The sequence below is a fragment of the Odontesthes bonariensis genome, chromosome 9 (assembly GCF_027942865.1).
Source record: "Odontesthes bonariensis isolate fOdoBon6 chromosome 9, fOdoBon6.hap1, whole genome shotgun sequence".
Classification (NCBI taxonomy): domain Eukaryota; kingdom Metazoa; phylum Chordata; class Actinopteri; order Atheriniformes; family Atherinopsidae; genus Odontesthes; species Odontesthes bonariensis.
Genome location: NC_134514.1, coordinates 24,751,570 through 24,775,357, shown reverse-complemented (window position 1 = coordinate 24,775,357; position 23,788 = coordinate 24,751,570). Strand labels below are relative to the sequence as shown.

The 23,788-nt window shown below is 40.1% G+C and overlaps 1 protein-coding gene across 2 annotated transcripts in view; it reads right to left on the bottom strand.

Annotated features, from left to right (window-relative positions):
- Window positions 1-23,788, bottom strand: part of dscamb (Down syndrome cell adhesion molecule b) — a 133,484-nt gene that overhangs the window by 8,271 nt on the left and 101,425 nt on the right. Inside the window, exons 12-30 of one of the 2 annotated variants that reach the window (XM_075473732.1) lie at window positions 14,306-14,502; window positions 13,865-13,961; window positions 13,509-13,637; window positions 13,194-13,361; window positions 11,715-11,785; window positions 11,229-11,472; window positions 9,294-9,440; window positions 8,323-8,478; window positions 8,093-8,226; window positions 7,758-7,911; window positions 7,455-7,572; window positions 7,208-7,374; window positions 5,861-5,959; window positions 4,071-4,259; window positions 3,019-3,309; window positions 2,681-2,857; window positions 2,346-2,376; window positions 1,992-2,107; window positions 1,743-1,907 (exon numbers count right to left, since the gene is read on the bottom strand). In XM_075473732.1, the coding sequence (XP_075329847.1) occupies window positions 1,743-1,907; window positions 1,992-2,107; window positions 2,346-2,376; window positions 2,681-2,857; window positions 3,019-3,309; window positions 4,071-4,259; window positions 5,861-5,959; window positions 7,208-7,374; window positions 7,455-7,572; window positions 7,758-7,911; window positions 8,093-8,226; window positions 8,323-8,478; window positions 9,294-9,440; window positions 11,229-11,472; window positions 11,715-11,785; window positions 13,194-13,361; window positions 13,509-13,637; window positions 13,865-13,961; window positions 14,306-14,502 (2,850 nt within the window). The remainder of the gene's footprint in view (window positions 1-1,742; window positions 1,908-1,991; window positions 2,108-2,345; window positions 2,377-2,680; window positions 2,858-3,018; window positions 3,310-4,070; window positions 4,260-5,860; window positions 5,960-7,207; window positions 7,375-7,454; window positions 7,573-7,757; window positions 7,912-8,092; window positions 8,227-8,322; window positions 8,479-9,293; window positions 9,441-11,228; window positions 11,473-11,714; window positions 11,786-13,193; window positions 13,362-13,508; window positions 13,638-13,864; window positions 13,962-14,305; window positions 14,503-23,788) is intronic. The other variant, XM_075473733.1, reaches the window with a different exon arrangement.

The window sequence follows — 23,788 nt, the reverse complement described above, 5'->3', positions numbered from 1 at the left end:
GCCTCTGAGTTTCCAATTTGTGACAGATATTAGTGCTTAACTGAAATAAATTCAGTAAAGTTTTGCTCTGACAAAGCACATTTTAATCTTAGCTGGGTTCCACAACAGATAATTTGGTGTGAGAACGGGCCAGAGATCAAGTGGTGACCTTACGACTGGTGGACAAGCCGCTCTTCTGCCTGAGCCATAGTCACCCCAATATAACGTGTATTACTGTTTTACTGATAACATGATTAATTCCTGCATTTCGGTCAACACCAGAATGTATCATTCTTTTCATCACTGTATAGAAACTAAGGAAAACTTTCAAGCTGAGGGACACATTTACCTTCAACAGCCACAGTCAATTGACACACGCCACTCATAGAATTTCCTCACTTCCATTTCACCAGTTTATCACCTGATATCATTAGCAAAGCTAATCTGGGAGGACTCCACCCCACAACCCACAGAGCCCAAAGGCTCTATTGTTAACATCCCAACACCAGACACTCCTGGACACAAAGATGTTCTTTGTCGACACCCTGACTGGTCAGAGATCTTTTGACAGCATGAGGAGGACCAACTCAATATCAAATGGGGGATTCTAATGTTGTGGCTGATTGGTGTATATAAATAGTATCACATTCAGCCTGACCCAGACAAGCTGCTGCTGCTCTGTGCACTAGAAAAGGCCTGGACTGCATCAGGGCAGAGACGAGTATTGCTGGTAATTGTAGTGGGTCAGACAGTAATTTAATCAGCGGGGATGGAAGGATGAAATAATGGAAGCTGTTGGCCAACGGCAAGGAGGAAAAAAGAGCTGACACAGCAATCTGAGTTCATGCCACAGTGCTTTGGTTGAATAAACCAATCATGTGACCCTTTGCATGCGTGTGCCACCGTGGTGAATGTTGGGCTTGTGTCTCTGTATGCAAGGTTGTCTTTGCACAGATGTGGTATTGATCTGAGCATTTTATATCATTACGTCTTTTTATATATCATATATTCAGTTGACATGTACTGTTCTATTTAAATATAAACTGAATGAAAGGGTAGTTTGTTTGTGGTAATGATTTGCATCTTACTGAACTGATATCTTTGCTTCAGTTGCTGCAACTTAATTGTAACATTATCAAATTTAGGAAGCAGTGTCTGAACTGTGAATCATTCAGTAATATTAAAAAAAAACAACTAAATCAGTATTGAACAACTGCCTGAAGAAAATAATTTGAGTACATCACCAAGTGTGTTCTGTATGTCCAAGTCTGCATGTTCACTCAGGCCCAACTGCCTGGTTGGAGCATGCAATCTGATAAAAATGTGTCAAGAAGAGGCAGGAGGATCACAACTCTTCATCAGTTCAGCTTCAGTGGAGCTAAAACATCTGTAACCAAGCAGCCGCCCTGCAGCACGGCTGCCGTGTCAGTTCATCCCTAAAAGCCGGCTGTACTGTATGAGGGCCATGTATGGTTGAAATAAAACAAGACTGAAAAGCTATTTGCCTTGTGTATTATTCAGATAAATGTTCAACAGAATGCTATCAACGGTTCGTATATTTTGTGTTGCTCATGCAAACTTCTCTTGACCTGAAATCTAAAAAGAAAAAAAAGAAGTAGCCATGAAAAATTCACAGCTGCAAAACAGCTAAACAAAATAAAGTCACCGCTTCATCCACTAGACACTTATATTTTTGTTAGTAACACGGGTCCACAAATAGTATAATTGTTAGTAGTAAAGGAAAATAAATGTTGAGCACTGACGGTGGTGGGACTCACTGGTTCCAGGCCTAGCATCGGACACGTCCACCAGTGGCCCAGTGGCCTGGGACAGAGATTGGTAGTGGACTGTGTGGGTTACTGTGGAAGACTTCTGCTTATTGGTCTCCCCAAAGTCATTGTCTGTCAACAGCACCGTTGATCTGTCATCTAAAAGCGAAGAAGAAGGGAGTACGCTGTAAGTATTGTGCATACAGTGACTGACGAGCACAGCTCTCACTGTGAGCACTTTACCGATTGTCTCCATGGTGTCCCTCTCTTCGATGAGGAGCTGAGCTCTGGGGATGTCGATGTGCATTCTCAATGTCTGCTGCTGCTTGTTCACGGTGTCTGGTGTCCGTGTGTTCTTACTGAGGAGGTAAATAAGAAAAATCCCTTACTTTTCAGCTTTGCATTGTATCGCAGAAATACTAATTCCGTTCCACTTCAGCTGATGAGTAGCCACATGACGGCAAAAAAAAAAAGGCAAAGAATCAAAGCAATATATTTGATTTCTACTGACAGGCGCTGTAACTCTTGGCTATGCTATGATTTATGTTCGAGCTAAAAGGAAAGGAGCGCACACAAATCAAAATTAACAGTACATACCTCATCAGCATTTCTGCCAGGCTTTTGGCATCTGTGAAGTCAGCAAAGAGGGAGTTAATACTATAATAGTCCCGTTTTAGTTGATAAGCAGTGGAAATACTGACAACATAAGTGTGTTGCAGAGTTGTAGAGACACATACGCACACTAACGCACAGACAGCTTACTTTAGCCTTGGTTATGGGTTTAATGCACTTTTTTTATTCAGATTATTTTGAACATGAAAAGATCTTAACTAACAGCACCCTGAAAGAATCTGTTCTTCTTTTCATTTGACAGATAATGAAATGGACTTCCTAACAGACACAATAATAAGACATTTTCACTTCAAACCCACCTCTGAGTCTCTTGAGCCTCTGCTCCCTCCTTCTCCTCTTTAGCACCATTAGCATAATAAAAACCAGCACAACTACCACGAGAATAGAGGTGATGGTCACCACCATCTTCAGACCTCCACTGCCCGACATGTTGTCGGTGATGGGATCTCCCGTTTTCAGCAGCGGGGGGATGGTACCTCGAAGGAAATGAACAGATTTCAGACCTTTCCTGAGTAGTTCACGCTCAAACAACAACCTCATCTGAGTGTTCATCTGGTATGTTGCTGCTACTCTTCAGTGTACTCAGAATCGACGGTTCTTAACTATTCTGTAACCGTACAGGCAACAGCCAACTCACTTCCATCAGCATTGAGAGTAGCGAAGGTGACCCGCTTTTCTGCTGAGCCGGCGCTGTTGGTGACCTTCATCTGCAGTTCGTACCAGGTCGCCTCCAGCAAGTCGTACAGGATGTAGCTCTTGGTGAGCGAAGTGCGCTGGGCTGTGGTCCAGGTGGCTGATTCCACCGCTCTGTACTCTAGAATGAATGAGGTGATTGGACAGCCGCCGTTGTTCCAGCCAGCAAGGTTGAGCCGGGCCCTGGTGGAGTTGATGCTGGTGAAGAGTTCATGTTCTTTGGCAAACTGGGGTTCTGGAGGTGGAGAGGCAGGAGAACCTTGTCACAGATGAATATCACAGTCTGGTACCGACAAGATAACATCTACATGTAAAATAAGTCTAAAGAGATTATTTTTATTCAGAAAATTCTATGGTTTGGATGAATTTGAGGTTATCAAGCTTCTTTTTTTTTTTTTTGCATCAGATAAATTGTAATTTTGCCTTAGTTGAGATTATGTTCCCCAAATCGAAGTTCATCCATTTTCTCTATAAAGTTCTTGACAACATGTTGCACTGGAAAAAATGCCACTCCAAAAATAATTAAAAAAACAATAAATACAAGACGTTTTGCTTGAAATAAGCAAAAAAATATGCCAATGGAACTAGCGAAAATCGGCTTGTCAAGATTTCTTGAAATAAAATGTGATATTTAGGACTTTTGAGTTAAAAGTGATCTTGAAATTGGCTTAAAAACCTCTTCAAATGAAAAAAAAGCTTGTTTCATGTGAAATTTGACTCAAAACAAGATGTTTTCAAGACTTTTTCACTTAACAAAATATTCAAGATGTATTGTATTAAAACAAGTCCCTATATCTGGCTGAAATGGTACTTGTTAGGCAATTGTGTCTTATATCAAGTGTAATTAGATACTCAATGAGACAAATATACTTGGTAAGATTTAGATTTTTTCCAGTGTGTGACTTACTATGGGGACACCAAAGCAACTAATTCTGACGTTTAAATGTCAAAATGCTGTCAAACAAATTCTCATCCGCCACGTTCTGAACTCTTTACCTTTCCCATGGGTCTTAGCCTCAATGATCTCACTGATGCGTCCTGGTCCCACTGCATTTTGGGCTGTCAGGGTGAATTTGTACCACGTGCCACACTTAAGGTTCTCCAGACGGTACGAGCGCTCACTGGGGCTGATGGGAAAACTGCCCCACTGCTCGCTGTTGTCCTCTGAGTACTGCAGGATGTAACCTGAGAGGGAGGAGATCAGTGGGGTATGAGTGAAGGAGAAAAACATGGAAAAAAGGGAAACTTGGAGCAAATTAAGTAAAGAAAAATTGAACAGCTGTTTTATGACATGACATAACAGTCTGCTACTACCTCTGCTGAAAGACTGAAGAAAGAATAACACGACTAACTACTGACAGACACATTTTTGGCCTTGTGTGGCTACAATTCACCAGAATAAATAGTTGGTTGATGCGTATGATAATGTTAGTTTTCTTGTGTCATAATCCAAAATGTTGCTCAGATGCAGGCTATTAAAGCTGGAGTCTGCAACTCTTTTTCAAGCATAATGCCTGGAACTGTCCGGGGATTCTGAAAGTAGTACATTAAATACCCCAATACAAAAAAAAAAGAGTTCTCTAGGTCCCCTATGTGTCCCGCTAGGTCCCTCCAAAGCCAGCAGGTTTGCTTACAAAATTGCAGACCGGACCGGTAAAAGGTAACCAATCAGGTTTACGAGCTGGGCTCTGCTGCCTGTCAATCACCGATTGTGCACGCGCGATACAAGGTAGGCTCGTCCCCACGCTTATTTATCTAGACTATTGAACTTCATCACGGGCTTGTCTACTTACTGTGTCTTCCATGATCGCAAATGACAGGTGAGTTGATGAATGAGGAGTCGTGTAAGCGCATCTGGTGTGCACGTCTACGTGCACGAGTTCTCATGTGTTTTGATGGGGCGGGACAGGAAGTTGAATAACTTTTTATTTTTCGGTTAAAAAATAAGCATTTCTTGCATTTTGCGACTACGGAGGTCACCGTTTTCAACTTCAAGCGTTCTGATAGATCATGTAAACTCTTAAAATGCCAAAAAGTAGGACTTTACGTATGACAACAACAAATCCTGCAGACTGCAGCTTTAAGCTTCTCCTATTTCTGAAAGATGACATGGAAGACAAAATTATGGAACTATAATTTCGAGGTGCTCGATGCTACATTTTACATGAATGTAACAGACTTCTGCTCGTCAAACCACTGAGAATAAAGACTTAATGATTTATTAAAAGGTGTTGTGGTGAAAGTCTGAGGACAGAGTGACCAACAGACCATAACTGCCATCCCTCGAGAATGCTGCAAGTGAGGCTACAAAAAGACAATGGCAAGCCCATGTGTGTGTATTTTGGTGATGGATGATGCTGTGAACAGGGAAGCAAAAACAAATATCACAGAGTAGATATTGTAGACAGCCTCTCTAGCAGGTGCAACTCTGAAGACAGGAGCCTCTGGATTAGGAGCGATAATAAATCAACACAAATGGTCTCGTTGTGATTGCGCTCTCTGTAAGATGGAATGCTTTAATCTTTCACTTAAACAGACCTAATCTCCCTTGCTGCTTTTTAAATCTAGCTCTTAGGACTTGGGAATTGTGCACTACCTGCAGATAATGAGACACAAGTACAAGAACAGCAGTGTTAGACCTGAGTGGAGGAGGCGTCATCAGGAGGAGATTTTTTTTTACATGACAATGTGGCTGAAGCTTATTTGTGGGCATGTTTTCAGCTTTGATCATAGTGACCACTTTGCTGTTTAATTCTTTGTATGTGCATGTGTGTTGACAGTCTCACCTCTGATGGAGCTCCCTCCGTTGTCTCCAGGTATCCACGATAATGTGATTGATGTGGTGGTAGTCTTGGTAACCGTGAGGCGTGGCTGGTCAGGAGGGACTGTGGACCAAAAGGTCATTGCACATTAAACAGGTTGTATTTGTGTTAGACTGCCTTATGTCTCCTTGTCAAGGATCATTTCAGCACCAGGACTGCACTCTTGGCCTCGCTGGCATGGAAGTATGTTAAAAATGTTTTGTCAGCTGTAATTTTTTTTTTTCAGTTTTTATCTGAGATTTTGGCTGCAATACCAGGAAGCAGAAACTTTGGTGCATTGAGATCTGATTGCCAAAGGCAAGTTCCAAGTGCTTCCGAGTTCCTTGTAGGCCTAAAGTCTGTTTTATTATGGAATTACTGTCAGAGGGACCACTAACACATTGATTAAAAGGAGTAAATTTAGTCAGTTACATTGCTTGAAGATATATTAACTTGATATTTCATGAGAAAATGAGATGTTTCATGAATTTAAATTTACTGGAGTCAGAGATGTTTTGCAGCTAGTGTCTAAAAATCATCATTCGTACTGAACTTCAAGGCATTTCTGCACTGGCCTCAAACCACAAACACTGTATGACGATGTCCAGCTTTTATATACAATCCATGCCCAATGTATCCATTTGCGTGTCTTTAGTCAGCCAACATTTGTTTGCCCAGGTTTTTCTTTCTAGTTTCATTTATCTATTTGGACTCTGCATTTGTTTTTGTTGTTTCGTTTTGCTTATTTTTTTGTTTTTAGGATATTCTGTATTCTAATATGTTCCGTATTTTTCAAAATCCTACTGGAGACCTTGATCATTTTAAATTATTATAATTTTTTTAATTTCCAGTTTTGCATTCTGGCCAACTTGATTTTTGAAACCAGTTTTCCTTATGCAGTTACATTGACTTTATTCCCGTTTTATTTAGTTAATCCAACCTTGTGAATTCTGTTCACTTCCTGCCCTTGTGTCACATGGGGTGTCAGTTACTGCCACATCCCTATATGTATATGTATATATATTTTAACGCTCTTAGTGGTTCAATGTTTTTACTTGAACATTTTTAAGAAACTCCTTTTCATTAGGATTTACTTGCTTTACTATTGTTATTGTGCGTTAATGTTGTGTTCAGCACTTTGGTCAACTATAGTTGTGCTGATTCTATTTGATTGAACTTGACATCAAGTAATTCTTTCTTTCTTTTACAACTGCCTGACTATGAATTTGGGTCCTCCGCCTCTAAAATTTGTGGCTGTCACACAGTGTGTCACTTTTAGATACTTTAGTAAAAACATTTGGTAACTGAAGTGTCTCTGCTTTGACTACATACCTTGGACCTGCAGGTTGAGTGTGATCTCATCTGAACCCCAGTTGTTCCCGGCCACACAGCTGTAATTCCCAGAATCCTCTGCTTTGACTGTACGGATGATGAAACTGCCGTTACCATGGACACTACGTCGACCATCCACCATGACAGGTGTGGGAGTCCCATTGGTGCTGGAGAAAGATAGGAAGATGCTAATTTCCTGGGAGTTTTGTGGGCTGCCTGTGTTGTACTTCATGTCTCTGAAACTTACTTTCCCTTGAGCCACTTGATGGTGGGAGGTGGGTCTCCAACAGCTTTGCATGGTAGAACAATGTCTTTCATCCAGGGAGTGGTGACCGTGCCATTGAATGTCAGGATCCTGGCTGGAGCTGAGAGCAGCACAAATGACATGCAGGTTTGAGATCCATAAATTTTCACCCTTTCAAAAAATCTTTGTGATTTCAAAGTACCATTATTGAGGGAATAATTTCATTATAAAGACAGACAATTAGGCTATTTCCCTGGAGCACAAAAGGATTTGGGAACAATCAAGCCAGTTTAGATGATGTTGAACCTTTGGCCAGAGGCTCCACTGTGATCTTCTCACTATTGTTGCCATGGCCTGCAGCTGTCACAGCCACCACCCAGATACTGTACTGTCTGTTTCGAGCCAAGTTTGGGATCCTGTAGAAATATGCGTCTGGAGAAGCCTCAAATTCACTCATCACCTGTAAACAACAGAGATGGAAAAGATTAATGTATCACTGGGCAGCAGCAGCAGTCAAGTAGTTGAATGGGGTTGCTTTATTTCTGTGTGATACAAAGTCACAGCTGGATTGGTTTTGACACAACTGGGAGAAAAATATAAAGAAGATCACTTGAAGTCTTGTGGTATACAAATGCTATTACCATCGGATGCAGATTAGAGCAGAAGACAATGTATTTCCTGATGATGCCATTGAGTTTGAGTGGAGGCAGCCAGGAGACAAACACAGCCGAGCTGCTGGAGGCTGCGGCCTTCACTCCTGCTGGAGGACCAGGAACTATAGAAGAAGATTAAACAGCACCATACACATAACGAATCTTCCAGTAGCAATAACACTGGAATAATTGGTGATATCTGGCGCTGCTTCTCATACCATCCTCTTTAGTGCGAACGTAGATCTGTTCACTGCGGACTCCATCTCCAGCGTTTGTGAAAGCTAAGACCTGAATGCTGTAGTTGGTGTACTTCTCCAAACCATCTAGCTCTAGAGACGGTTGGCTGGTGGTCACATTTCTAATTTCTCCCAGTTCTGATACAGTAGAGTAGATATGTTACAAAGCGTGAATATCTAAGCTGACACACAGTGTAATATATTGCCACATCTTGGGATTGTTATGAATATTAACAGCAAGCCTACCCAGGGGACCAGCTTAGAATGTCTAGATTGTGCAATGGGACCTCCTCTGCATAACAAAGTATGTTTATCTAACAGAACAGGTATTATGGGATATGACTTTTTAATTTTTGCTCTCATCTCATCTCCTCTCCCCTCAAACCCCTTTACATCCATTCTCTCATAGCTTAAGCATTGAGAATGGCTCATATTCTTGTATTTGGAAATATTGATGGAGATGAGCCAGACTGCATGTTGAATCCCTGCTATACTGTCATGCATGTGAGGGAATTAAAAAAATACATATACAAAATATATTTATATATGGGTGTGTGTATTTTAACTGTTGATCAACTGTAGAAATCAATAAATAGATGAGCTTAAATTCAGCAAACGGATAACACTACCTATAATCGAAAATGTGTATTCAGTGTGCAAATAAGCTGCTAAAAAATTCCATTTAATCAGTGTCTTATTCTGGACACAAACAGGACGAGTCAGAAATACCTTACACTGAGTGGTGAACCACTTATATTCAATATTCCCATTTCCAACACACACAACATATAACAATATGCCAAAAAACACAGCTTTCCTTTGTGGATAGATAAACAAGCAACAAGAACAAAGCAACAGCTAATCAGGTAAGTAAAGCACTGGCCTTAAATACTTCTTCTATGCCAAGAAAATTTATTTCATCAAAAGATTATTGTGAATGTGTCGGAATGTACCTCCATCAGGCAGGTTGGCCCAGTAGATGACTCTGTAGCCCTGCAGGTTTCCATTGAGAAATTCTCTGGGCAGAGGTATCCAGGACAAGGAAATGACCTCTGGAGACTTGGCCACTGCCAGGACATTCTCAGGAGGCCGAGATGGTACTATCAAAGACAAAAGAGCAAAAAAAAAAAGCATTGAACAGTTTAATAGAGGCTTTTTAAGTGGCAGCAAATCCAGCAACGACTGATCGAAGAAGTATGAAAGTACGAAAACCTCTATGTGACGTCTCGTAAAAACTACAAACCACGAAAGGACAAAGTACTGTAATACAGAGTTGCGACACGCTTTGATGTCGCCGCTAGGGCTGTCACGTGGTTCATGTAAGCCTCAATAGTTCTAAACATCACAGCGCTGTCAGTCAGTTTGAACGGGTCTAAGCGGGACGGAGCACAAAAACGGTAACTTTGACATTTACGACGCAATTTTCGGTAAATATTGACCAATAATGTGCATTGATCACTTCACTGACAATGTATTTTATCAACGTTTTTCTTTTTTGGAGCGGCAGAGACACATTTATCACCATTTTAAATCGTACGGGGTGCAGGTATACCTTGTCCTCCTTTAGACTGAATCATGCCAGTGGTCCAACTTACCTTCAGATCTACATCATTTAACATAGCATGATATTACTGTCTATTCCCAGATTTACTCCTGTTGTCCCAAACACTCCATCTGTAGAAGATGTCATTCAGTCTGTCTGTTCTCTTTGGTGTCAGATGGAAAATGAGTTGAATGGCAAAGCTGAGCTAAATAACTTATTTTAATGAAGCTTTAAATGACTTGGAGGGAAATATGTGGCTGTAGATGCTTTGACTGATGAGCCAGGATCAATTCTTCTTTTCTGTAGAAGACCGAATTATTCTATATTTCTCATGTGAATTGAATAAATGCATCTGTAACCCTGTTTATTGGGCTTCAAGTCAGAAAACTATTGTAAAATATGAATTAATTGATTAAAATATTAATCTAAACTTTTTTTCTGATTAAAACCATATTAATGTCAGATGTGCAAAAAAAAAACTAACAGATTTCAACCAAACATTTTATTATCAAATGTCACAAGCCTTAATAAAGAAGTTATTTTTTTGCTATTTATACTGCTGGGTAGATTAACCTGCAACAATGAACTGTGTTTGATCAAATTTAAGGGTTTGGATATTGTAGAAATGTGCTGTTGAGGGTTGATCCATGGCAGCATGACAGCAGCGACCACCACATCTGCTGACCTCCCTGACAACAATTTTGCTATTTGAGGCAACAGAGAGCTATAATTGAGTCCAGATAGTAAAATGGCTGTTTGTCATAAATTTAAACTATATAAACACTAAAAAAAGAGTAGTCTAAAGGTAGTTACTACTCCAGGGAATGCAGAAAAAAAAAACTAAATCCCTACTAAATTGATGACCTACTTCTTTAACTGCATCATAAAAATGAAGGCTTTCCCACTATTCCTGATAACTGATGTAATAACATTTCTTTAATTGCAGTCACCGAGTCCTCCTATGAAAGCCTGCCTACCACTTTAAACAAAACCTTTCCCAATGGCAAGTCTGTACACTCATCTATCTACAGCAGTATGGTGCTTATGATACAACATTCATTTACTGTTTATGTGGTACGGTAGTTAAGAAAACCTCCAGCAGATGGAGTCCTTCACCTAAGAATAGATTTGAGCTCCAGGGAGACTCACAGCAGAGGCTCACTCAAAGACTTGAGGGGGCGTGGGTGATCAACATCCAGATCAAAATGGCAACTTAAGCTGCATCCACTCTACATCATTACAAACACGAATACAACACAAACTTACGAAGACATACCCAGAAAAACTACATGTAAGACATTCAGCTCATGGTTAAAGAATAAAGCCGCCCACATCCCATGCTTACCATCCTCCAGGGTCTTGGTGACCACCTGCTGTGAAGATGGACCAGTGCCGGCTCTGTTTGCAGCTTGAACCACCACACTATACTGAGTGAACTTCTTCAGGTTGTCCAACACGATGCTTTCTGTGGTGTCTCCTGTCGTATCCACGCTGATTATGGTAAACTGGTGGCTCCCACCGGGGCTGTACTCCCTGTAGCCCACCTGATAGCCGCGGATCACGCCGTTCTGCAGGTGCTTCTGGGGAGGCTGCAGAAGAGACAGGGAGAGGATCAACATCAGATTATTTGGCAAGATTATTGTATGTTGCTTCTTTAATGATTGTTGTCTTTACGTTTAAAATAGAATTGTTTCCCATCTTTGCCAGCTCCATGTATCTCCATCAAACCGTAATTACACAATTAACTGTTAAACTAACACAATGTTATAAAAGACAGGATCAGTTTCACTGCCTCTAATGATAATATGAGAAAATAACATTTGGACTTCACCTTCCAGGAAACTTTGATGCTCTGGGGTGAGGTGGGCTCCAGAGTGACATCTTGTGGAGGGCCATCAGGGGCTGTAAATGAGCCACAACATATCTGTTTAAAATGGGACAGAGGTTCTGGCATCTTTCACTAGATGGTACTGTTGAGCTAGGAATGGGATTTACTTCTTGCTCTTGGTCCTTTCATGCACCTTGGAGCTTTCACCTTGACTTAATATCAGTTAAAAAAGAAACCTGTAACATAATCAACTTTCCCTTCATATAACGTCACAAAATCACAGAGGAAATCTAATACTTAATATTAGCAATGCATCACACAGAATGTGCCATTTGCCATGGTAGTAAAATGCGTCAGGGGAGATCATCAAAAGGAATAGAGGATAAGTGAACACTTAGAGCGAGCTAAGAGCAATAGTGTTCTGATTTGTCTCCTAGTTTAAAATAGATTACAGCCTCACGTTAATACAACTACGACTTGATTATGTGCAAGATGACTCAATGTTCTTTTCAAGTACCAAAATAACTTACAAAGGCAACATTCGAACATTTAAAGGTAGTGAAAGTACATTTCTGTCCAGCCACAATCATTCCATCCACTGCTATTTAATTTTTCCCAATACTTCCAATTGACTAATAGAGTATCCACAGACTGCATGTAAAAGGTGGGTGTAGAGGGTGAATCTGGAGTGTGATACTGGAGACCTGACAGGGCTCACTTTTTCCAATTTATTTGCAATTGTTTGAATGTATTCAAATGTTGTCTCCCCTTTTTCCTGCTACCTTGTCTGATTTTTACAGGCCTCTGCCTAGGGACCTTTCGTTTGCTGCTATAAGATGTGTAAGATGCAAAATACTTCCAGAGACCACTTTTCAGATAATTTGGTGTCATTATCGTCCCTTTTAGATGGCGTTGCTCGCCAGTTTCCTCCATTTTCGCAGCAATGTAGCAAACAAAAATTCTGATTTTTTTACTGATTGTTTACCAGGACATGGATCAGACAAATACTACAGCGCCCTCTGCTGTATCACAAGACAAGCTACTTCTAACAGTTTGACGCATTCATGGACTCAGCCTACTCTTGAAGAACTGACAGCCATTTTTGAATTCCGACAGGTTACTGATGTTTGAAGTTTCTCAGCATTTTTAATGGACGTTCAAAACTTCAAAGAAAAAGTGACAGGCATAAAACCTAATTGGACAACTCTGTAGCTGTTGGAGACCTGATATCATTTAAAAATGTGATTTTTTTTCTTCTCTTTCTTTTGAAAATGACCACCAGCAGTAATCAGAGGGATTGGATGTCATAAAGATTATAATACATTGGGGGGAAAAAAATGGAAGAAGTTGATGCTTTTAGATACATTTCTAATGGTTTTGTGATTTGGGATATTTATTTCCTGGCTTCACATTTCAGACCTGGTGGCTGCACATATCTCTATTAAACAGTTTATGGGTTATGCTCACAAGAAGCTCACTTACCTGCTTCATCAGTAGTGATGGTGAGCTCATTGCTGGGGTTGCTGTTGCCTATAATGTTCTTGGCAACCATGCGGATGTTATAAGTGGAGGAAGGGTGGAGGTCAATAATAGTGGCCTGGTTGAGCTGCGGTGACACATCTTTGGTTACCTGTGCTGATAACCATGACGCTAGAGGAAAGAAATTGGGAAAAGTTGGACAGACTGTTAGCAACAAATAAGAAGATTGTGTATTTCTTGTTTACGCTATACTTGACACACATTTTCGCCTAATATGAAACATAGTTCAGATTTATCTCCTTTTTCCTATGTGTCTACCTGATTTGTTCTTGCACTCAATATCATATCCTGTGATGGGGCTGTTGCCATCAAAGCCCATGGTCCAGCGAAGAGCTATGGTCCGATCTTTCACCTCCCGGATCTCTACCTCAGGAGGATCGGGTGGTTCTGAGGAGATGTGAACAAAACAGTAGGCAGAGACTCTAGAGCTTGAAACAGAACTGCATTAAGGCAGACCAGATCTATGCATCTCTTTAATCAATTCGGGAAAAGATCTGAAGTCACAAGGTAAAGCAATCACAATAACTGATAAAGGAATGGAGTTATAAAAGAAAGCATTCTTTACTACTCCCAATTCATTTTCTGTGCAGAGTCTGAGGGGAGACAAAGCTTACCTTGCACTGTCAGCTGTATGATACCTCTGTCCTCGCCGAAGGAGTTGATGGCATGACAGGAAAAGAACCCCGAGTCCTCACGGACAGTTGGCATGATCTGCAGAGGAACAAGCCACAATCAAGGTTTGGGGTTGAAGTGTCAGTTATAAACCTTAAATTTTGTTTCATCCCATCTAAAAAAAAAAGGAGGATACCCGGTGCACTCATATTCAATAGTTGAATCTTTTACACTGAAAACTATTAAAGAGTAAGAGAAAACCTCCACCCCTAAAGGATCTTTTGATCCACATTTCTTGAAATTAGAGCATTTCATATGGGCACAGTCTTAGTGTGCTTTTACTCCCTCTCTGCTTTCCATCTGAACAGAAAAAGATGACTGAGAGCTGGAGCACTCCCTAGAGATTGAAACTGTGTTTGATTTATGTAAAACTAAACACTCACCACCAGGGTAGAGATGACTTCATCAGCCACTTCTTTGACAGTGACCACATATCGGCTGGTCTCAGGGTTGATGATGCGCTCCTCTTTCTCCCAGCGCACCATGATGGGTTTCTCCCCATGAGCTATGCAGCTCATCTTCTTCTCCTCGCCCTGCGTGGCCAGAGTGGTGTTTGGGTAGGAGGTGATCATGGCTGGGACTGGATTGGCAGTGAGAATGAAAGAAAATCAAAGAGAATTAAATAAGTATAATCGTAGCTTTTTAATAAACATGTCAAATTGAAGAATTTGAATCCCTGTAAAAATACACTATTTTACACATTAATGGAATATAGTAAAGTGAACATAGATTTGATACTGAAATAAAAGCAATAATGCCACACATTCACAGTGTTTCTTATATTGTGCTTACAAAACTCAGTTTCTCTAATTCTGTGACAATTGTGACAACCACTTAAACACTCCGGGGACTATCATGAACTCTGCACGTCTCCCCCAATACTTAGAGATTGAGAAGGAGCCCTTCAGGTGAACCTGTGCTTGCTTTGATAACAGCAGCGAGCAGTGACATGCTGCTTTCTGAAGATGAGGCAGAGGAATGGAGAAAAAAGCCGTGACTCCTGCCTGAACTCCCATCAGTCTGAGTGCAGAGCCGGTATGGCTCTATGCCGTAACCGCACACCGGGCTCATTAGCAACACATCTAGCCCATGTGCCAGTGCGCTTAGTTCTGCAGAATGAGTACATGTTGCGAACGTGCCTCGTCCACAATCTGTACTCACACTATGCTCATACTCTCGTACATTCTCTCTACTTACATGAAGCTCTCTCTACATAATCTCTAAAGCGAGAAGCTCCTGAACTGGATTACAACATTTTAACTTGTGCAGTTTGAGCAGTTGAGAATGAAATTGTCAATCCTCATCGACGTGGGCCTTGTTAAGTTATCATCAGATACCTCACAATGCATCTGAAACACTTCAAATGATCTGCCTGTTATGCGATGACTTCTAATTCTCAGACAAAATAAACTGAAACCTGAAAACTTTTGATCCAATGTCCCCCTCCAGCTTTTTCATTTAATTTCAAGCATTCAGCCAATCAGTCATTTCAGATCAATTTGTCAGAAACATACAACACTGTCCTGTTCAAGCGGTCGAGATAAGCCACGTTTTTGAACATCAACAGATTGAATAATGTTCTGCCCAGTGCAATTCCTAGGGCCTCTACAGCAACATGTGGTCATACATTTCTTTTATTTTTCTCTAGTCAAATGACCTGAAACCTGGGCAAATGACTACCTCATATAGTCATTAACTCGTGTTTCCCTGTTCCAACAGGTATCCTTTGAATGGTGTTATGGTGCTTGTTGTCCCCTCTTTTCTGTCTTCTCAAACCCCAGCTGGTCGAGGCGGATGGCCACACTTCCTGAGTCTGGTTCTGCTGTTGGTTTCCTTAGCTAGGAAATTGTTTTTGAATTGGCTCTATATGAATGAATTGGATTATTTTGAAAATAATTATGATTACAATGAATTGAATTCCAATTGCCTTGAATTGGACTACATTATTTAAGAGCCTTGAGATGACATTTGTTGTATTTGGCGCTATATATATAAATAAAACTGAATTGAATTGAATTGAATATGGGGCAGATGCGATAAAGAATTGTCATTGCACTGTGGATAGTCCCTATTTTTATTCAGCTGTTGTATGATCTTGCTTGTGCAAGGCATGTTAGTGAATACTGGCTCAGCAAAGCATTTGTGATACTTTACCACGAGCAGAGGCAATGGTGGTTGCTGCTGTAAATAATACAGGAAATGCCATGAAATAGAAATAATGTCTCTATACTGCATTTCTCACTGACAGCTGCTGCAGCAGTAAAAACCTGTAAGACTCAAAATTCAGCCTCCGGCTGTTCTGACATGGCTTGCTTCAGCGTTATGGTCACAGTGCCGTATAGTTTGTCGTTGAGGCACATTTTTCAATACTATGCAACACGTTTTGTTGCTTGGATTGGTTTCAGGCATATGAAAATCTATCCACAGGTATTTTGGGCTTTTCCTGTAGAAAACACGCCTTAGGAATTTCAATGAATCCCATTTTGACGTCTGTCGGGCGATGCCAGGCTACTATCGTTTGGATCTCCTCTGATTTCCAGCAGATTTTTGGATAAATCTTTTACCCTTTCGTAATTGTGTTCTCTGCCCTATAACTCCCTCTTAACTCTCTTTGTTTGGTAACAGAGTAGTGTGGTGTGGTGTGGTTTTAACCAACAAAAAAAAAAGCGCTGAAAGATGCTATAAAGTTGTGTAAAGCTGAGGAAATTCTCAGTCTGTGATAACTCTATGGGTTTGAAACTGTAGTAGGAGTGACTTCCCTCACATTACTCCTAATGATTTGGGCAATTGTTACTGTAAAATAATTTACTAGAGCAGCTTAGACCGTTTATCAGCTTATTGTTTTCTTTCAAAAGACACGCAGATAGAGTTTTTACATTTCACAGAGCACGTTTTAGAATATGATATTTATTAAAAGGTTTCTGGCATCTGGAGAGCAGATATGCTGTAGTGAACACTGTGTCACTGAACTGAACAGTAATGGCAGCTACATGTGGCAGGTACTTGTGGTTGGAGGTCTTTGGCTCCAAGAAGTGATGCAATATGTGTGTCTGAGTCAGTGTGTGAATGTCTGTACGCTCCTGAAAAACATATCTGTGAGCAGAAGTGTTTTACCATGTGTGCATATGTATGAGTGTGTGCGTGTCTGGGGGAGCTAAGTGGGCGAGAGCAGAGAGCAGAAAAGACTTGTGCTCATGACACATCTCAGCCACAGTACACGATGGAGGAGAAGGAAAGAGCATGTACCCCTGCAGCGCTAACTATGATCCCTCACTCACTCCCTCTATCTCCCTCCTCAGGCTCCCACCAGGACAGCCATGATTTAATGATGAGAGGGACGGCTTTGATTATTCATACACAGCAGACAAGTCCACTGGCCGTGCTGTTGTTTCACACAGGCACATGCGCTTTCAAACTTACACAGACGTGCACGGACAAAGACACATACACCCGTTCTCATTCGGAAGTGCACAAATCAAGACAAATACAGAGATGCTGTCCTTGCGATGTGCATCCGTACGCACTGATAAAAAAAACAGGAATGCATGTATAACAAATATATAAAAACTAAACCAGAAGCAGTGACACACATACTCAATGGAAAAGACAGCGTAGATACACGCACGCCTCCCCACATGCACAGTGTTCCCCTGGGTCACACAGCACTTGTTTTGGCTTAACGCAGCCACTGGTGTGGTACCATTTGATGATACAAAGAGTGCTAGGAAGGTTAGATAATCACAAGTCGATTATAGTACTTCAAGTTATAATTATAATTAACCATTTATTATCCTGTACTTGTATGAATAGCAGTTTGCCTGATGATGTTTGAATTACCCTGATGTGTTAAACCTAATCCAGTCTGAAAAGTGCTGCTTATCAGTGGTGCAAATGAAGATGCTTGTTCATGGGATGCTACATAGATACGACAACATGACAAAAAAATAAATAAATAAAATTTCAGGGCAGAAACCTTTGTTCCTAAACGAGACCTTAAAGAGGTCTGAGAGTCTTCAGCCATGCTATCAGCTTTGCGTGCTGTTCTTTGAAATAAATGGCAACATGAGCTTGCAAACATGCTTATGATAACAATGATAAAAAGGCAGGTATAAAGCAGGTTATTGTGTTAGCATGCTTCCTAATTAGCATCACACACAACATTAGACAATACTGGTCAATTGGAATTGCATTCGTTTTTAAGATTACTGTTAAACAGTAACACATATTGCACAAAATTATGACACAAACCAAAAAACTTAAATCTGTAAATTAGATCTAATTGGAACTGTATTTAACGAAGACGAATACGATTGGAATTCTTTTCAGTGTCTTCACTGACCAACTCCAATGTGCAGTGGTTAGAAAGTTAAACAATGATTTTGACACTTAACACTGTTCTGGAAGATTCTACAATAAACAAACTAATTGCTCACAGGTGAGGGTGTCAGGATTGGGTATAAAAGGAGCATCTACCAAAGGTTCAGTCTTTCTAAGAAAGGATGGATTGTGGCTCACTGCAACTCCATCAGAAAATCCTCAATTAGTTTAAAAAAAAAAAAATCTCAGTACAACATTGCATAACTAGTCTTTCGACATCTACAGTGCGTAATGTTGTGAAAATATTCAGAGAGTCTGGGGAAATCTCAATGTGTAAAGAACTGAAACTGCTGTTGGATGAGTATGGCCTTTGAGCCCTCAGGTAGCACAGCATGAGAAACTATCATTCCATCCTGGTCAATACTGCCACATGGACTCTGGGATATGTTTAAAACACTAATGTCCCCCACAGTATTAAAAACATTCTACCTGAAACAATTATGCTAAGAAGAAGACATGTATTAACTCAGAAACACTGCTGAGTTCTCTCGGCACAAGCTCATCTCAGATGGACAGATAGACAGTGGGGACGTGTTCTGTGTTAGCTGCTTTTTGAGGGGAAATGGATGTCTGGTCCCACATGCCATAGATGAAAAAGACAATCAAGGCTGTTATAAGCGAAAGGTCCAGCATTTTTCATTTTTTTATAGATGGGGTGAATGGCATGTTGCTTGCATATGTGAGAAGGTGCTGTTTATGCAGAGGTATATATTGGAATTTTGGAAAAAACATATGATACCATCAAATCAAGGTGACATCTTTCCCAGATGTGCACAGCTATTTCAGACTGTGTGTGCTTAACTGCAGTCAACATCTCTTTTCTACTGAAAATGTATGGATCATTATGAGTGAGCAGCTGAAATCTTGTCAATCTTGGCATTTAGACTATTTTCTAAATTCCAATTGACACACGCACACACACACACACACACACACACACACACAAAATGTTTCCTAAATACTAGTTCCTGTAAAGTAAAGGTTCAGACACATGAACAAATTACAAATTTAATTTTTGGTGAATTTTTAACACACTTCACCATTGTCAGCTGAGACAAACTTCAGCTCTCCACAACCTTCTCGGGACAAAGCTTACAGAAAAGATAGATGGATGACTGGATGGATAGCTGGATGGATGGATGGATGGATGAATGGATGTAAAAAATACAGTATAACTGTGTATCTGTGATAAATTATTGATAACAAAATCAGCCAATACACTGTTTCTTTTGATCTCTACTTCTTAATTTACCATTTACAAATCAAGAGGGTTAATAACCACATACTGTAGACACACCAGCACATATCCTATGCACTCAAACACATCCCCCCACCCAAACACATTCACACAGACTCAATCAAAATTTTCTTTATCTTTCTTTCCCCACAGTACATTTCCTTATTTGAAACAGCCAGCAAAAATCAAAAGAGCTGTGCTGCTTGCATGTGTTAATGTGTGGAGATGCATGTATGTCAGTGTGGTTTTGTGTGTGTGTGTGTGTGTGTCAGACTTGAGACTGCCAACGTTTAAACCTCATGTCTTATTCACGGGCAGCCCCGCCCTCTCCCTCGTTCCCCACATCATCATTCCCTTACCCACTGCCCCCACACAGGAAACCGCTGATTTATTTTGCATAGCAACTATGAATTTTAAGTGAGTCCTATTAACAGAGTCTTCTCAGCTCCTTCTCTAAATGTTATTGCCCCTTAACGGGGGCTATTTTCTTCATCTAAATCTGAGGCCTTGGCAGTGCAAGTTAACATCAGTGAGAATCATGTTCGCTCTGTGAAGGAACTCTAAAAAGGGCACACAATGATAGGAGACAAGGGAGAAATCATGTGTGAATAACAATCAGGGTTTATTTCTTTTACTCATGAGCACATGCTTAACTCTTATATGCGCATAAAGGATATTCCTGAAAATAAATATATGAAAACATCTATGTGCGCTCAGAGACATTTAAATCTTTCCTTGACCATGTATAAGAGTGTGTATGCAAGTGTGAATGAAAGATGTGAAGCAGAAGGCAGTAGCTGATGTGCTCTGTAATCTTCACTGATCTTGGTTGGGCTTCAGTGCTACGTGCTAAGGTGAGGAGCTCTCATCTCCTCATTTCATCTCAATGCATCTACCATGCAGCACTTGCAGGGCCTCGGGCTAAACCTATTCTTTTTGATAGCCTGTAATTGCTCAGTTGATGTATATTTTTTAATATCCAGCAATATTACAGGGGCCTGGCAATAAAACACGGATCGGTAGAAGAGGATGTGTGAGTGAGGAGAGGGGAGATGAGGCGGAGAGTGAAAGCTGAAGGGGTATAAAAGGGAGGGAAAGAGAGGTAACAAAGACAGCAGGGTGCAGAGAAGGAAAGAAGGAGATTTAGAGAGATAAGATAGGAAGATGAATAGAAAGAGGTGGACCCTTTCATATCCTCTGACCACACTGTCAGTCTCTCTTATAGTGTCTGTTTTTCTGCTGAATAATTAAACATAAACACAGTTTGAATGAAGAATGGCAATATTTTGTTTAGGAAAAAACGGCACTTCTCCAGTTGGTGACCAGATTGGCTTTGTAGTGAGTTCTGTCTATAGTTAATCTATGAATGTAAAAGAATTAAACTGAATTAAATGAAATTGCATGACAAAACAGTCAATAACCATAAAAGAAAACATTAACTGGTATCCATTTTTTGGAAGATGATTAATAGTTCTAGTCACATTTCAACCACAAAGGTAAACACTGCTGATGATAACAATGACAATTTGAACAGATCCAACACTTTGTAATCAAATTATTGCATCGGAATATGTTATCAGTTTTAGCTGGCAAGGTATGCTAGCTACATGGATTTAAAACGTCTGAGTGAGTTTTTTAATTTACTGATTATCTTGTTTTAAATCTGAGCCCTAAAAAATGTGTCTGAAACAATCATGTAAAGTCAAGCTAAAACTAAAGACAAGCTACACAGTTATGGCTTCAGTTAAATTAGCGCAGCATACTGTTTTATTTCCACTTTTGCACTTTGATTTTTAGGGACGGAAGAGAACAAAACCCTCTTGTGAACTCCTACATTGTAATAACATTGAAGTCCTATTAACACTGAAGTATGTAGAAGAATCTCATATACAAAATGCAATACAACAGTAACTGTTAATGTTCTTACAAATTCATTTTTGTAAGCGGGTTTATGATCCAGCTGTAAGAGTGTCACGTTTAAAAAAAAGTTGAACTGTAAATTGAATATGAGGTTTTTTTTTCCTTTTATGTTGATGTTTCACAGATTACTGGCTTAGTGAAACACATAACTGTTAGACTAACTGACAGATTGAATGCTACTGGAAATAACAATGTGAATATGAGCCAATTTGAATAAACTATTGTAAAAACAGCCTTTTTAAAATGAGTTGAACCCTTTTACTGCTCCACTACAAGCATGGGATTGTCACTTTACAGCATTTACTGTGTTGATGGGATTTAGAAGGAGGACTAATGGCTAAATAATGTACAATGACTTTGAAATATGATGTATTACTCTAATATTCATTCGTTTTAAACTGTTGGTAGCAGTGGGATCTGGAATGTTAAATAAATGTATGCTTTGTTGGCAGCATTAGCACATCTATACACTTGGATGACATCCACAGCAGGCAGCACATGACCAGGGCTTTGGAATGAAGGAGATAATGTGTTATTTTGCCATTTAGTCTTCCTCTTATTGCTGGATGTGTAAGAAACAATGACAGACTGAGAGTGCAAATAAAGCAGAGAAACATGCAGACTGTTCTTCCCTTGAGCCCAACGTCGGCTTCTAATTGAGGTATTGACTGATTTAAATGAGGCAGAAACGCTCTCAAGAGTTCTAATGTTCACACATTCGTCCGCTCACAACTACACACACTGCATGCAAGCAGAATGCACAAATTGCACCATGCATGGACACACAAACACATGCTCGTAATAAAATAAGCCCACAGTATGCAAAAAAAAAAAAGAAAAAAGCATGCTTATAAATAACAAGAAATGTGTTGTTGTGCATGCATACAGAAGAACACAGAGCTACTGACATAATGGTGTTAGTGAATACGAGTACAGTAATGGTCTCCCTTTTTCAAAGCACTCATGCGAGTAAGTACTCTTTTATTGAAAGCATCTTGAATGCACGAGTACATTTTGGGGACTGAAATGTGATCTGCTGATGAGTGAAAAGCATGACGCTGAGCCAGCATGTCATGACTAAGCAGCCAATGGCACCAGAGTAAGAAAAGCACATAGTATTTAGCACAGGCCCAAAGAACACAGGGCTGCATCAGAGCTTACTGAATCATAGAAGATTTGGATGGGTTAAAAAGGCCCTGCAAGAAAAACATTATTCACAAATAAATGTGCATACCAGTAGTGTATACTAAGAATTGCACCCAAATTAGGTCAAACTTGCTGATGCCTTAAAAGCCTTTTTTTCCTGAAAGATTTTAAAACAATTACAGCTTTTCAAACCTATCAGATGTTAAACTCACAGATCAAGTGAACTAATATGCTGTGAAAAATGTAAAATGTTCCATGCTATACTTTTGACAACCTAAATAAACTTACAAAAAAAAAATTGTTACAAATAAACTATCTAAAATACAAAAAATACAAAGAAAAACTTTTGGAAAGAGTAGTAATGGGAATAGTATACTGACTGAATGAAATACTGGAGCAAAAACATATTGTAGCAAATGTTGTCGTAGATTAACAGTTGTCCAGCTCACAGTAATTCTAGGAGCTTGACAAAAGGTAATTGGATTTGTTTCTTAATTCACAGGTGACAATGACCAACCACCCACATTATGGTCACGTGAGTCAGTCACACGCGTTACTTCAACAACTCTACAAGTGTTAACATTTTCTCTGCAGCTCAAGGCTAAAACTCCTCCCCAGTTTTACTTAGCCGGCCTTTCGGTTGAGGGGGGAAATGTCTTGAAGAACCAAGAAATTAAAGTCCAGTTTTCTTTAACTCCTTGGATTATTGTTGCAACATGCAACAACATTTCAGTCAAATAAATATATTAATAACACTACATTCAGTGCCAAGTCTAATTAAATAACACGGTTCCAAATAACAGAGAAAGGGGGATTAAATGCAGCAAAGGGTCAGATTTAGGACTTGGCCCTTGCACATGGGGCACCTGGGGCAGCTACCCGGCCTCTCCTGATTTTAGTAGTTTTCAATAGGTTTAGTCAGAGGACTAAAGAATCACTAGAATTTAGCTTTTATTGCAAGAACAAGACAAAATGCATAACTGACATTGTCAGTGGAATTGCCATTTATCATATCAAACTTGGGGGTCTGAACCCCCCCTATCCTGTTACAGGAAGAGAGTTGTCCACCTCAGCATTTCATATAATCAATCATATGATTTAAGATCATTTGCACCGGAAGCATTGGAGCTAATTACAAATGAAAGACAAAGCCTTAAGATGGTTTCTGCCTGACAGGCTCTCATGC